The sequence below is a fragment of the Magallana gigas genome, chromosome 1 (genome assembly GCF_963853765.1).
Source record: "Magallana gigas chromosome 1, xbMagGiga1.1, whole genome shotgun sequence".
NCBI lineage: Eukaryota > Metazoa > Mollusca > Bivalvia > Ostreida > Ostreidae > Magallana > Magallana gigas.
Genome location: NC_088853.1, coordinates 22,935,088 through 22,950,235, shown reverse-complemented (window position 1 = coordinate 22,950,235; position 15,148 = coordinate 22,935,088). Strand labels below are relative to the sequence as shown.

The 15,148-nt window shown below is 30.1% G+C and overlaps 1 protein-coding gene across 1 annotated transcript in view; it reads left to right on the top strand.

Annotated features, from left to right (window-relative positions):
• LOC117687113 (receptor-type tyrosine-protein phosphatase epsilon) overlaps window positions 1–10,678 on the top strand; it is a 40,047-nt gene extending 29,369 nt beyond the window's left edge. The window contains exons 10-27 of the mRNA XM_066085574.1: window positions 394–511; window positions 901–1,007; window positions 1,509–1,681; window positions 4,200–4,287; window positions 4,404–4,480; window positions 4,580–4,616; window positions 4,784–4,881; window positions 5,064–5,192; window positions 5,398–5,540; window positions 5,954–6,089; window positions 7,171–7,320; window positions 7,624–7,723; window positions 8,077–8,150; window positions 8,367–8,492; window positions 8,633–8,755; window positions 8,969–9,093; window positions 9,713–9,848; window positions 10,010–10,678. Of these exons, the coding sequence (XP_065941646.1) occupies window positions 394–511; window positions 901–1,007; window positions 1,509–1,681; window positions 4,200–4,287; window positions 4,404–4,480; window positions 4,580–4,616; window positions 4,784–4,881; window positions 5,064–5,192; window positions 5,398–5,540; window positions 5,954–6,089; window positions 7,171–7,320; window positions 7,624–7,723; window positions 8,077–8,150; window positions 8,367–8,492; window positions 8,633–8,755; window positions 8,969–9,093; window positions 9,713–9,848; window positions 10,010–10,081 (2,012 nt within the window). The 3' untranslated portion in view covers window positions 10,082–10,678. The remainder of the gene's footprint in view (window positions 1–393; window positions 512–900; window positions 1,008–1,508; window positions 1,682–4,199; window positions 4,288–4,403; window positions 4,481–4,579; window positions 4,617–4,783; window positions 4,882–5,063; window positions 5,193–5,397; window positions 5,541–5,953; window positions 6,090–7,170; window positions 7,321–7,623; window positions 7,724–8,076; window positions 8,151–8,366; window positions 8,493–8,632; window positions 8,756–8,968; window positions 9,094–9,712; window positions 9,849–10,009) is intronic.
• The last annotated feature ends 4,470 nt before the right edge of the window (window positions 10,679–15,148 follow it).

Genomic DNA, 15,148 nt, shown 5'->3' with positions numbered 1-15,148 from the left:
TTGTAGATTGCATTGAGGGTTATTATGGGAAAAATTGCAATAAAATGTGTTTAAACTGCAACTCAAGCGCACCAAGCTGTAACATAGACACTGGAACATGTATCTTTGGATGTAATGATGGTTGGGAATCTCCTAGTTGTAATGGTTTGTACTTCATACTAGACCTTGTTATATTGTTTTATTTCGATACTAGTATATACCGCATGTAATTACAGTTCATAAGTGCTGTTTTGCTAGAAAATAAATCTCAATGCAAAGCATTAACAGTTTGCGTTATGTTTTTTAACTGCCTATTTAATTACAATCACAATTTTATGGAAATCGATGGTAAATACCTGCCGATGAGTTATACTTAAAGCGTTGATTTGAAGTCAGCTTAGTGGTTCTTTTTAGTACAAGTACCACTTAGAAGCACAAAGCCTGACTCAAATGCAGGTGCAGTAGCTGGAGGGGTAGTTGCTGTTACTATTGTATTAGTGGCTGTGGGCGTTCTTGGTGTTTTTTACATACGGTAAAAATTTCCAAGCCTTTTAAAAAAACTCTTAAATGTTTTTTCATAGTGCAAGATGCTGATTTCAATTTATATATTATTATTTTTATTATAGATTTTAAATATTTTTTAACATAAATGTTGTTAAATAATATGTATATGTATGTCATATCTCTTTCTTTTGTTACGATGTACTCTTTACAAGAAAATGTTTTCAGTGTAACCCTATCCTTTAAATTTAAATCAAAGGATGTTTTACACTTGATACATTGTGAGATTTTTCTAGACCTAATTAAAAAGAAATATAAACTAAAATTGTTTAATAATTGATATGACATATAAGAAATAAAAATTGCACGATGTATTTTTAGTGTTTACCATGATATGTATTTGTCTTTTGAAATTTCTAGACGTAGAGGAGGCATGAACAATGCGAGCCCAAAAAAGGAACAATCAAAATCAAATACTCCTCATTCGGAACATGCTAGTAAAGAAAGGAAGTATGCTGATTTAAAAGGTAATATCAATGAAAATTAAGTGATTACGAATTGTTCAATAATATGACACAACAGGTAGAATAATTAATCAGAAATTAAACTCTTATGTATGATGGTAAGCAGACGTCCAGACGAGATGCAGGTGAAATTTGTGTATAAATAAGATCGATAATACATCAAAAATATTGCCTTACATGCACCAATCTTCCACAAATTATACCGAGACAACAAATTTGAATCAGTCAAAATCGATAATGTTTCTTGTAAGTATCGAAACCACAGGATTTTTTAAGTTAAAAACAAATTTGTTTTTTTGAGTGCATGATTGAGCCAATTCAGACAAGGTGTCGGCAATCTAACTAGGGAAGCCAATAAAGCATCTTTTTTTCTAAACATGGTCAATAAAAAATATGAATCAACTTTATTGACAAAATTAGATAAGAGTGACGCCATATAACAATCAATTTTCATTTTTAAACAACCCATTATGGTAGTAAAAAATTTAAAATTCTGCATTGTAGATAATTTGCATGATATATCTCCCGGTGAATATATGAACGAGGCATTGGTAGAAGATGACGGGGGTTACTATAATACAGCAGAAGTCAACACAGCTATTTGTCTTGAAGATTTACAGCGTGTGATGTCCGAAAAAAGTGCCGGAGAAAATAACACATTTCAATCTGAGTACAAGGTATCTATAATATATTCAATTCAAATACAATATATAACCATATCGACTTTTTAAATCGAAAACTAAAGATTGATCTTTATGAATGAGTAATGTGCCTTCTTGAAAGTGTTTTTAAAAAAACCCACAATCTTTGTCGGCATTATTGTATCCTATTTATCGTATAGTGAACGTATCATTATGAAAGTTGACAAGGATAGGATGGGATGCAGGATGCACGGTATACGGTAGAAATAATTAGGTTAAATTCTATCCTATCCAGTCTTATCCTATTCTGCATTCCGTAGTCAATCAGATTCCAGTATTTATTTCAGAGTCATTTTGCAAAACGAAAACAATGGAATAACTCATTAAAAACATACAAAGTAAACTATCAAACAATTATTGATAATGTGATATATTCACAAAACAGTGGAGAAAATTGATGCGCGCTACATTTTTGTCGATTCGAAAATAGCGAATATGCAATGACTGTAAACATTTAAGGCAGTGATTGGGAAGGACCTGTGCCACGCGCCATAGTCGCATTTAAGAGAAAAATGGTGCATTAAATCAATTACTCTAAGCGCCGAAGTGCGCATTCAAATTTCTCATCGGTTATAAAAGTTGTAGCGATGTCCGCTGGAAATTTACTCTGTACGACTTACCTAATCGTCTTTTAATACATTCGTTTTAAAACATCAAATTTCATTGGTCGTGTTTGGTAAAATAGAAATGAACAACCAATAAAAACGTTTCCACTCATTTATGCGTAGTAGATCATTCCAGAATTTCCTCCGAAAGAGAAGTTGAAGTCGCCCAGTATTCTGAGTTCTCAATTATGTAAACTAACCCCAAATGCAGTAAAATGATGATTATCTAATTGAAAAGAAGTTTTTACAGCCTCAATTAATCCCTGTTGTGATTATTAAAACTCACAACTTTCCTTCCATGCTTATCGTTACTATTATTGGGGTTATAAATACGGGTGATGCAACCACACTGTGCATTGAAAATTACAACCGATGTTTATTTAAGTGTCGATACTACAATTAGTTGTTACTTGTAATTAGTTAATAACTCGCAAAATTAATGTCTAAATAATAAAAAAAAAATGTTTCCCTACAACAGTTACCTTCAAAGTTTGAAAAATTCTCTACATAACGGTAATAATTGGGTCAAAGGGTTTGACTAATACCCCAAAAAAACACAGAAGTACAGAGACTGATTTTATCTATCATTAAGCAAAAAATTGCATCAGTTTTACAAAATGGCCCCAATGAATAAATAGATGGCCCTTTCATTATGAAAATGGCCCATTAAAATTAATAACTGTGGGGCCATAGTCCCATTGACATTTTTGGCCTTCCCAATCACTGTTAAGGCTTCATAATACTGTGTGAAATTACTACATAAATGATTTTAGTTTTCGTTAAGTAAAGACGTTCTTATTTAAAACAGAAGAATTCATTTGAGGAAAAAGTGGACATATAAATTATAGACAACATAAGAAGAAGCTTACGTAGTATATGTGTGACTATTTACGATTCTTTTATCCTCGATGTTCGATCACTTATATCCCTGCCCGATAATAAACTGAACAGATTTAATTATGAAGTACTATTAATGCGATTGATGCTATAGATCCAAAGTAAATCCAAATGATATAACAACAAATGCGATATATTTTTAATGATTCATAAAGTAATTGCAATTTACCGAATCGTGTTTACATTTTTCACAGAAAGAATCAGCCGATTACCAATTAGCTCTCTTGGTTATTATATTATGAGGAATAGATCGATTTTGATTTAAAAATGTTTGTTAAAACGATATGTAAAATCTCTTGGTCTGCTTTTCAATATTTATAACACATGTATCTAGTAAAAACAAAAATCCATAACCTGTTTGTTTACTTGAGTTTGTGTACTCCGCGTACGATTTAATTAAACCGATGCACAGGTAAATATATTTTCTCGTTTTGAAGATTTGTTGATAGACTATTTCGACTTTTTTTATCATTTAATTAGTCAAAATATTGTTGATAAAAGTATTTTTTTATCACAACTTCTCTTTTATTGATTCCTATTTCTAAATATAGATGATATGGTAGAGAATAGATGATAGGATATGATAAAGCTTAATTGCAGGATAGGATACAGGAAACCGGCTATAGGAAAACATGGGAAAGTTTTTCACCTTTCACGTTACCAACACTGTAGTTTCTGGGGGGAAAAAAAAGAAAACAAAAAGTGACTTCTCATAATTTTACTGTCAAATTCTTTTACATGATTCTATCTTTGGCATCAAATTGCAATAATATAAATTCCAGAAAGCCTTTTGTTTTATATTGCTTGATATACTTCACGTTTGTTGATCAAAAGCAATTTTCTTTAAAGTATGTTTCTAATAATATTTGCATTTAATTTGATTATTACTTGCAAAGCTAAATAAATAGTGGTTTTTTTGTTGGTAAATGATAACCATTAATTTAAAGATTCTGATTTACGTTGTTTAATATTTTTGTTTTGTAATTTTGCAGAGACTTCCAGCTGGAAATACTTCTTTATGTAAGGAAGGAATGAAACCAGAAAACATGGCAAAAAACAGATTCAAAACTACCTTCCCATGTACTATATTTTCCTTATAAATTTATTTTTACCTACACTTGTTTAATGTATAGTGATTTTTCTTTCTTAAAAGCCAAGCTGTAAAATACCTATCTGTTGATATCTATTTTATATAGACGACCACTCAAGGGTAATTCTGAAAGAAATTTGGAATGAAGGAGATAACGATTATACCAACGCTAACTTCATAAAGGTGGAATATTTGTTAATTTTATCATTGAAATTTGTCTGAATAACTTGATTTCGATAAAAAATGTATACAATTATTTATATATGTTTACGTTTTATTTAGGACTATAATGGCCAAGAAATGTACATAGCTGCCCAAGGTATTTCTGTGTCTATTGGGTTTTTTTTTCCATTAAGTACTTCTTGTTATCAAATGAGAGTTGCTCATTAATACGATTTAATATGATGTATTTGAGACCTTAAACTGTGTTCTTAAGATAAAAATGATAATGAAACCACCCATTTCTCTGTTCTATACAATATATAGGGCCTAAGAACAACACCATGACTAACTTCTGGAGAATGATTTGGCAGGAAAACGTCAGTTTCATTGTCATGCTAACGAATATTATCGAAAACGGGAAGGTATATCCATTTATATAACGAATGTTCATTAGTTAAACTAAAATGTTATATTTCTTTTCTTTTGTTTATCTTTTTTAAAATTTTTTATTTATCTATATCTTATTTTTTTGGTTAAATATTTTTAGAATTTTATTATTATTGAAATGCAAAATCTGAAAAGCAGATGTAACTTTTACCAATAGAACAAATGTACCCAGTATTGGCCTACGAACGAGAAAATACTAGAAGTTGGTCCATGTAAAATGAAGCTACTGAAAGAACAAGTTTACGCATTTTATATGTATAGGAAATTTACAGTCCAGAACACAAAAGTAAGATGATTTTAAAATAGATTTTCTTTTGAGAACCGTAAATTTTATGCACTTTGTATTATTCTTTGGCACTATTGTTTACCTGAACAAATAATTGGCTTGTATTAGAATTCGAAATATCTGTACATTGTGCCAAGATCATAAGATTTTTTATGACTACCGAATACTGAAAATTTTTTCGACATTGTGCATGCTTCGTTCACAGTCTTCTGAAAAAAGAACGATAACCCAATTCCACTACACTGCTTGGCCAGACCACGGGACGCCAGAAGAAATAGGATTGGGTCAGTTCCATAAAGCAGTCACTAAAAGATATCAACCAGGGGGACTGATGTTGGTTCATTGCAGGTCAGAACCAACATTGATTTGCACAAATATATATTTTAAAATGGTACTATGTTATCTTAAAGTAAGGAAAATAGTTTGCAAAATAATTATATCAAAGAATATAAATAACGTATTGAAGACACTCAAGGCTTTTTCCTTTTCGGATAAAAAGAAACTGTGTTAATTACAAGGCAGAGCTAGAGCCAGATACTGGTAGAAATATATAGATTTTCCATACCCCATATTTCCAGCGCTGGTGTCGGGTCACTTAAGAAAACTCGAAGACGGAAAATATCTTTGGCAATATGATTATAATAGAGTGAATTAAGAACCAATAACGTATATATTAGCAAAAAATAGGAATGAACGTAATTTAAACAAACATTTGTTTACATACACATACAATTTAATATTTTATTGTTTCACTTTTTAAGCGCTGGTGTCGGGCGGACAGGAACATTCATAGGTCTGGACTGCTTGCTAAAACAAGGAAGAGAGACAGGGGAAATTAATGTGTTTGAATTTGTTAAACAAATGAGAGAGGACAGAATGACCATGGTACAAACAACGGTGAGAAAATAATTCTAAAGAAGGAACATTGTTTTAAAACATGGAACATGTAAATGCGATTTGTTGCGATATGGTTTCCTATAAACATCCATGTAAATAAATACTCGTTATTTTTTTTTTCAGAATTAATTTACGTACAAAAAATACGTATCTATCTGAAAACCATTTGCAATATACAACTGTGAATTCTTTAAAGAAAAAAACCAAATCCTTTTCTTTACTTGTTTAAGTATAACAAAGCTAATACTTATTTTTCTCAAAGATAAAATATGTTTTGTTAAGAAACAAAAAACAAAAACAATCAAATAAACCAAGGCGTAGAAAAACACTTCTTCACAAATCAAATGACCTTTGATGAAAATGAAGCTATGTATGCAGATAAAGATACAAAGAAGTGTGTATTTAAGGAATGAATTTAACTTCTTCGTATGTTAACGATATAACATGACTAAGGGCAGTTCACACTTCATAAACCACAACGCGGTTTATAAATAAAAAGCGAAAACTGTCCTAAGTTATGTTATGCTCGTTTAACATATGCATAAATTTTAAGAAAATCATAATAATTTAATTTTCTACGACTACAGTCATAAAAAAGACCCATCATTTAGTAAAATAACGATTTGTACACGTTTACATCTAACGTCAAGCGGATAATATATTTCGTCCGTGTTTCCTATTCTGACTTAGGCATGTTATGTTTTACGCTTAAAAAGAACTTGTTTAGCCCATCAAATGTTTAAAGTGTGACAATCAGAATTAAATTATCTCTTTATAAATTACAAATTTAAACACTTATCAACTGCATTACTAAAATTCATCAATTGCATTAATATATAAGTGAAAACAAAATTTATAAATCAGTTGTTTCATAAGACGAGAATAATAATAGCTTTGTGGTAGGGTAGTTGCGGTTTTATTTTGGATCCATTGCTGAACTACATGTACAACAATGGAAACGAACGTTACATGCATGTAATAGTTCAATCTGATGATGAACTTTTTTTTTAATATTGAAATTGTAATACATATTTTAGATTATTAGCACACTTTAAATTTTTTTTGTTTTTATTTTTCCCAGGACCAGTACATATTTCTTCATAAAGCATTGCAGTTTGGATTCGAAGACAAAGATACGGTTATACGTGAGAGTGACATACCGACCAAATTAATCACATTGTTGCAGGACTCGTCACCATTAAATCAGAGGGCTCTATACAAAGAATACAAGGTATGGCCTGATTATTATAAGATAATGTTAAGTGTTTCATGTCTATGAAAAATAAAACAAAGATATGCATATGTATTAGATTTTGAATCGTTGCAAATGTATTGTGAAAAATATAATTAATATATACACGAAGTATAAAATCAAAGTAAAATGGACCATTTGTGTTTTATTGCTAAATGAGGCTCAATGTACATTTCTTCATATTCATAAATGGTCTGCAATTGGTAAAACTACCCATGTGTATAGCTCATATTGAAAAGTTGGTTATACAAAAATATAGTATCATAGAATATATTATTTTAGTTCCTGCAAAGTGTGAAACCAATTTTTGAAGACGAAGACAAAAAGGACGGAATGAAGCCAGAAAATAAAAACAAAAACTCAAACATGAATGTCATACCTGGTTTGTTGTTCCATAAATTATAATTTAATAAATATCAGATAATGTTATAAGTTATTGGCAGTTGTTTATGCACAACTATAATAAAGGTACTATATACGTTTACATTTTACGTTATGGTATGTTTGGTATATTTGACCATGCTTAAAATATTCGTGTACTTTGCAGCTCTTGACTATTTTGTTTTTATTAGATTGAAATTTGTACAAAAATGAAGCTTAATTGCATATCGTAGTGTACAAAAAAGACTCTAATTGGCTGTTTTTCATTGTTTTAATTTTATAACTTTAAGAATATAGAATTCTTAAAATGGTTTTTGTAACGTGGCAGGTTTTTTTTCTTTTATTTAATTTTAGTTTCCAAGTATCGTCCTTACTTGACATCATATGTAAAATGGAGAAACGACTACATAAACGCAGTCTGTGTTCCGGTAGGTCACAACGTTATACAAACATACTATTCTAATTAAAAAATTTTTTTTCGTATTACAAATATCAAACATTTCATAAGCATCTTTCTGTGTTTAGTAAAATAATATTTTAATTCAATTTCAGTAGTTACTTTAAACACAGTTTTGCTGTATTATATCAAAGTCTCGAATGCACCTGCTATGATAATAATTAATATCAATCTATTTTCCTTTTAGTCTTTCTTGAACCGTGGTGCGTTTATTCTCACACAAGTCCCTCTTCCAGAAACAACTGTTGATTTATGGACACTGTGTGTGGATCATGATGTCAATGCAATTGTTGTAATAACTGAAAACAGAGAGGTATAGTCTTTAATCTACAGATGTCAACATGTATTTGTTGCGCGCAGTATCGGGGAGTTCTAGTGATTGAGCATGATCAGATTGCCTCGTTAAAATTCAAATCATAAGTTAGATAGTTAGATATCAACGTCTTTTTTTAGGAAATACAATGGATTCCAAAGAGGGGTTGTTCAAGCATATATGCTCCATATACTTTAACTTCCGGTAATGCAGGAAGTAGTATCAGTGGAGTTACACAGGATACATTAGCTATTCTCAAGGACGTGAGTTTGTGTTTCAAACTTGTTTTAAAATTTCAATATTGTATTATGTTCATTAAAAAAAGGAACACAATGTGTTACATTGTTTTAGGATAACTACAATAGACTCAAATAAATTGAAACATACTACACTGATTAACCAATCTGTAAATTACTGAAATTGCACATTTAATAACTCAGTTAAAATGTAATGAAATCATGTTTAATGTAACACAGGGTATCAAACAGGATGTAGATGTTTTCCATATACCTTTTGAATATGATAATGCCATGATAAAAGGTGTAGAATTGCTGCTTGAAAAGGGAAAAGAAAGCGAGTTTACGTCAGTCGTCATCAGCAAGTAAGTTGAAGTAAATGTTAATTAAAACTGTCGTTAACAGAAAAAAATGGTTTACACCCAAACAAAAGGCAAACAAAAAAACATCGTTCACAAGCTTACATTTGTTCTAATCGAAAATTCAACCTTTAACATTTTTATAAATTAAAAAGATTAAAGAATAAAACATTACTGAAGTCTATTTTTTTTCGTTTCCATAATTAAATGATACTTTGATTGAAAACGAAAAGAAATATCATTGATTTATTATACACTTCCAATCATTGTCTATGAAATATGCTATAAATCATCGCTTTAGATAATTGACACACACTTGAGCAATAATGACGATAATTCCTATCAAATCTGTATAAGTATATCGTCTTTTTACACATATCAGATGATTCATGCTCTTCAGACGCGTTCTCTTTTCTGCACATAACCATTTCTGTTGATCTTGATCGCCCTTTACAATATAAAAATGTTCATTACAGGGAAAGTGTCAGTCCAACTATCTTATGGTGTGTTTAATAAAATGCCTTTTGATATTCATGTATATAACTAATAGAGAGGTGTCAGGTGTATTATGTTATATTCTATGATTTAAATAACGCCAATGTATATTTTAGTTGTTATCTTACAGGGACGGTGCCGGCCCTTCTGGTATATTTTGCACTTTACATAATGCCATCCAACAGTTACGTATTGATAGAGAGGTAGACATACTGACTGCAGTGAGACTGATCCACACAAGGAGACCGGAAGTCATCACTAAGCTGGTAAGTAGGGTGATCAGCTGATATGTAAACAACAAAAATCACACACACACACACAGATATATATATATATATATAAATATATATATATATATATATATATATATATATATATATATATATATATATATATATATATATTAACTAACATTTTTTCTCTGTAGGAGGAATATAGGAGATGCTATGAACTCTTATCGCTCTCTGTATCAGAAGATGGAATATATGCCAATACGTGATCGCTGCCGTTTAAATCTACCCAAGTTTGGAACAATACAAATTACATGATCAATTTAAAAAGAATATTGTTGTGCTAAATGTTTATGCTTATATATCAAAACTTGATTAATTCAGTTGATGTCAGTATATATATAAACACAAAATAAAATTAGAATTATTTGTTAAATAAATCGGTGGTTTATAAAACATTACATATCAATGAGACAAATTTAGAACAGGAGTTCTGCCCTTAGCATAAAAAAATGTATGTTAAAAATAGTGAGTTTGGAAAAAATAATTTCAAAACATCTTGAACTAAATTATACTTTTAATTACTTCTGTGTGGCAATAATTACACAAACTTGATAAAACTATTTTGCTCAAATTTTAAATGATTCTATGTTTTATGAAGACGTATGACAACACAAAACACTGGATCCACTTTTATTCGAAAAGTATCTTATAATAAAATGTAAATTAAATATAAGCATTTATTGCAAGTTTTGTAAATTGCTATTATCACACTTGTATACGATACCCAGTCCAACAATATTAAACATTAAAAAACTGATCGTTTTATTTCCTTTGTTTTCATTGACAAGTACGTGAATACCTCCATGCACGTTTTTTGACGGTGTATTTTTTTTTTATTTTTTAACAGGAGAATTTAAAGCGACACGCTTTATACTTAACTAATCGTTATTAAACTGATGATGTAAATACCTTAAACATTATAGACAGATATACAATTAAATGCTACAAAATCTGATTTTGACGGAAAGCCTTCACAAGGGTCTTCTTCAAGTTTAGCGTGAGATGTAATCAATCAGGATATGAAATATTTTATAAATCATTTTCTTTGATGTGATATTATAAATTCAAAACAAAATCTACATGTATTTATGTTGAAATCTTCGTCTACTAATGTTTACTTACAATGTTTTGTTGCTATTCATTTTCAAACTTTTTTCTCTTTCCTCTGCAGAGATGTGAGGAAATCTCGACGTTGCTTTTTGTTCTGATTCAGACACAACAATGTGACGTCAATAGTCAACGGACAACTACTCTAACTTTTACAAATTATAAAGGGCAACTACTTCAAATATTGTAAAAACCTACGGCATGCAGTTATTGTACAATATATAATGAAAAATCGCGTTGATACTCTTTGATGTTTTCACAAACACTTTCACAGGCATGTTGCATCAGTCTTAAGATTTAAAAAAACACTTTCTGTTAAGTGTAACTCTAAAGTAAGAAACAGAAATGCATATGCATCTAGTGTGATGTGAGAGTCCAGAAATTTTCCCATAAATTAACAAAATACTGTTTTCGTGAATATCGTACGCAACCAATATGCTTTTCATTTTACGGTTTTGTTACACTGGTGCAATAACAACAGGAATTCTGAGAGTATTCCATAAGCAATACACGTCCCCTTCCAGATGGTAGAAATTTGTGAAAACAATGCACTGTTATGCAGAATATCAATTCTCACCGTCTTCTGTAACCCGAATCGACAGACCAACCCGATAACGAACCTAATTGTAATTATATAAAAAAAAAAGCCCTGTCGATTAAATTGACAACACAATGCTTGACACAATTTTACAGAACTTATTTGTTTGTGAGAAACAATAAAAGGAATTGTCCAAACAATGCACGATATTAATACTGACTACATACTTTCCTCGTTTATTTAATACACACCGAACCCGATTACGAACCCGAACATTAAACAATTGGAATATAAAAAATTAATTTTCTCGAAACATTACAAAAGTGTAAATTTTATCTGTTGTTTGACATTTTGAAGCTGTTCAGCAAATTTCATATTATTTCTCAAACGCAGAAAGAAACAAAGTGTTGTAAACTGAAGTAGGACAGACAGACAGACGGACGGACGGACGGACGGACTTCGAGGAAAGCTATAGTCACCTCCGGTGAAAACCGGTAGGGGACTAATAAGAATGTGCATTTTGTCACGCTATGTATTTTTTTTTTAAAATTGGCAAAAGTATGTCCCAAGTCATTGCATCATTCACATTTTAAATAAGCAAAACGTTAGTCGAGGATATATTTAGACAGATTGTAGTTTATTTTATGTGATTGTCAATTGCCTTATCAACTACATTTCAAAGTTACGAGCGCATTCATATGGATACTAGTAATTAATATATCCATCAAGGTGAAATTCAACGTGACAACTACAATAACAGGTAGATTCTTTACTTAAGTCCCTCTCAAAAACAAGTCCAATTATCTGATTATTAATGAGGTTTACTAGAGTTCATAGAGCTATTTTATATTCATCATTAAAGTACATTATGAACATTATGGTAACTAAAGTACATCGAGTATCGTTTAGTTAATTATAATATCATTTATCAAGGAGGTGCACACAAGTTCCTTGTTTAATAATCTTTGATGTTGATATCTGTGATGTTTATTGTTCACCCCCACCCCCCCCCCCCCACCAACAACAAAAAATTTCAAAAATGTCCATGTACATGTAGCAGTGCCTCACGGCAAATGGCTAATGAGGGTTTTTCCTATTATTGCTGATTTCATGTAAACCCATAGAAAACCTGCTACTTATATAGTTTCACCGTTCCATTTTTATTCATTCCAGTCATATCTTATTGCGAACAATAATATTTGTGTTAATATTTTGCAATGTTTGACATCATGTTAATTATTTCATAATATATTTATATAAATAAGAATCGACTAAGAACCTCAAAAGGGTAAAAACCATGTGTAAAATTCATGAGTGAAATTGTTCTAAAGCATAGTAGGTGTTAATAAGTATAAACACAATATATTTCATTTGCACAAATATGATACTGGTGTAAAGCAGAATACTGACCGCCTAGAATAATGACCATGGGTCATAATTTGACGTAAAATAATGACTACCCTTTTGCCTGAAGAATAAGTCATTTTCATTAAAAAACGAGTGCACCCTACGCAAAAAAAAAAGTGACTACAATAATGAATTTCTTATAAATTTAAGCTTTTCGGTATCATTTTCGTTACATGTATATGCTTTTTATTATTACGAGCGTAAACACATTGAAATCATTTCGAGATATAAGTCACTATATAGTAAAATTACGTTTATTTGCGATTAAAGAGTAGATTCTATATTGTTCATGGATTTTACTTGTACTTGCATTGACGATTTAAATGTTACCCTTCTATAAAACTGTGTACTGGATATGCAAGAGCAGATGTTTGTCAAACAATGTCCCAATATTTAAAAATGTCTTTAATACTCTTTAAAGACCGGACAATTTGTAACAACAGGTTTTCAGGCGGCACGAGTTCCATGTCGAAAATGACCCGTCTAATCGTTGTTAAATCCTTTTTATATTTAACGATATAATTTATTTAACGATTTCATTTCGAAGATGTATTAAAAACAAGATTTTCCGTTTTGTATCCCACTTACATACCCACTGTGATTTTCTAGTTGTTTTTTTTTTTAAATATTTGCTAAGAACAAGCGATCGATCTGCAGATTCCAAACATGCCCTATATTACTTGTAATATATCATCTCTCTTTCTGTATTTTGTCTTTCATATTAACTGAATTAAAGGACAAGAGTGCACAAGGCTAGACAAATCTTCAGCACCCAGAATGCTGAAATGGCATAAGTATAGGCAAAAAAAAGTACTTTTAAAAGCGTTCTTCGATATATGTGTAATATAAAACTGCATTCTCTGGCAAATTAACAAATATGAATTTAAACTTTGTATCAATCATCTTTTTTAATTAGTTTATTTTCTAAACACGACACTGTTAGCATGATCTCATTCCTGTGCTAGCGCTACCTTTATGCGACATTGTGTATACAAAACATGAACATTACGTATCTTTGAATTAATATACGGTTTTCCTATCTTTTTTCACTCGTGATGTCTAAGAAGGTCAGTCCTTGAAATGAATGGGTTTTTTTTATCCAAAAACTATTTGTCAAAATAAACCTGTTGAAAATATTTTTAAAAGCTAAAAATTTAAAAACATTCTTAGAATGATTTTGACAGAGACATTAACGAGCGTCAATTTTGTCTAATTTAAATGTGTACGATAAGTTAATTAAACAGCTTCGTATAAATACTGCATACATTAAATTGTCACGTTGACAGATCCCGTGAATCAAAGCAGGGTTCTATTAAAAGTGGGTTTTAAAATATTCTTAGAAATACATCGTTATAAACAATTCTTATTCCTTTCACAACAAGGTAATTTTTGAAAATAAAAAAATAGAATTAATATTTTTCACAGTCTTTTTTTTCACGAGATGGTATTTACATCTTTTATCGTGTTTTTCCTTTTTCTTCCTAAAATATGTTGTTTTTTTATGTTAAAATGGTTGTGAAATATTTGTTATCTTATTTGAATTTAGATTGATTAATGCCATTCATATCATTTGTATACTGATGGAATATTTATTCAACATAAACGCTACATATGTACATGCAACAATGTGAGAGATTCGAGGGAGCGGCCTTGTTACGCCACATAATTTATGTACTTAAATTTTGTGGCATTTATTATAAACAATCGTTTTGTTAATCACAATATTATTCATTGTCATGTGTGTTGCATTATATTTTAATGGCTTTTTAATTGTTTAAAGATTAACTTGGAAAACTTTCAAACTTATATCTATATTTTCAGTGCATGCATGTGTCATGTGTTTCTTTGACATTAATACTGAACATTTTTTTTAATTGCTTGCTGTATATTAATTTATAAGAGACCAAATATACAAAAATAATGGTTATTTTCGACATTAAATCAATATGTGTCTATCTTTATTAAAGGTGGGCTTGACTAATCTTATTATTTACATTTTTGTCTCCTTAATTGTTAAAAAAATAATGTGTTTTTTATCATGATCGAAAATAATTGTTTGATATATTAAAGATGTTTAACTAATTAACTATAGTCGTATTGTTATTTCTGAGAAAAGCAATTAGTCAACAATGAAACGTAATGTACAGATTGCTAGTTGTTTTGAATAATTTACGCAGTTACCATTTATTAGGTAAATTCTTGTTAATATTTAAACATGCAG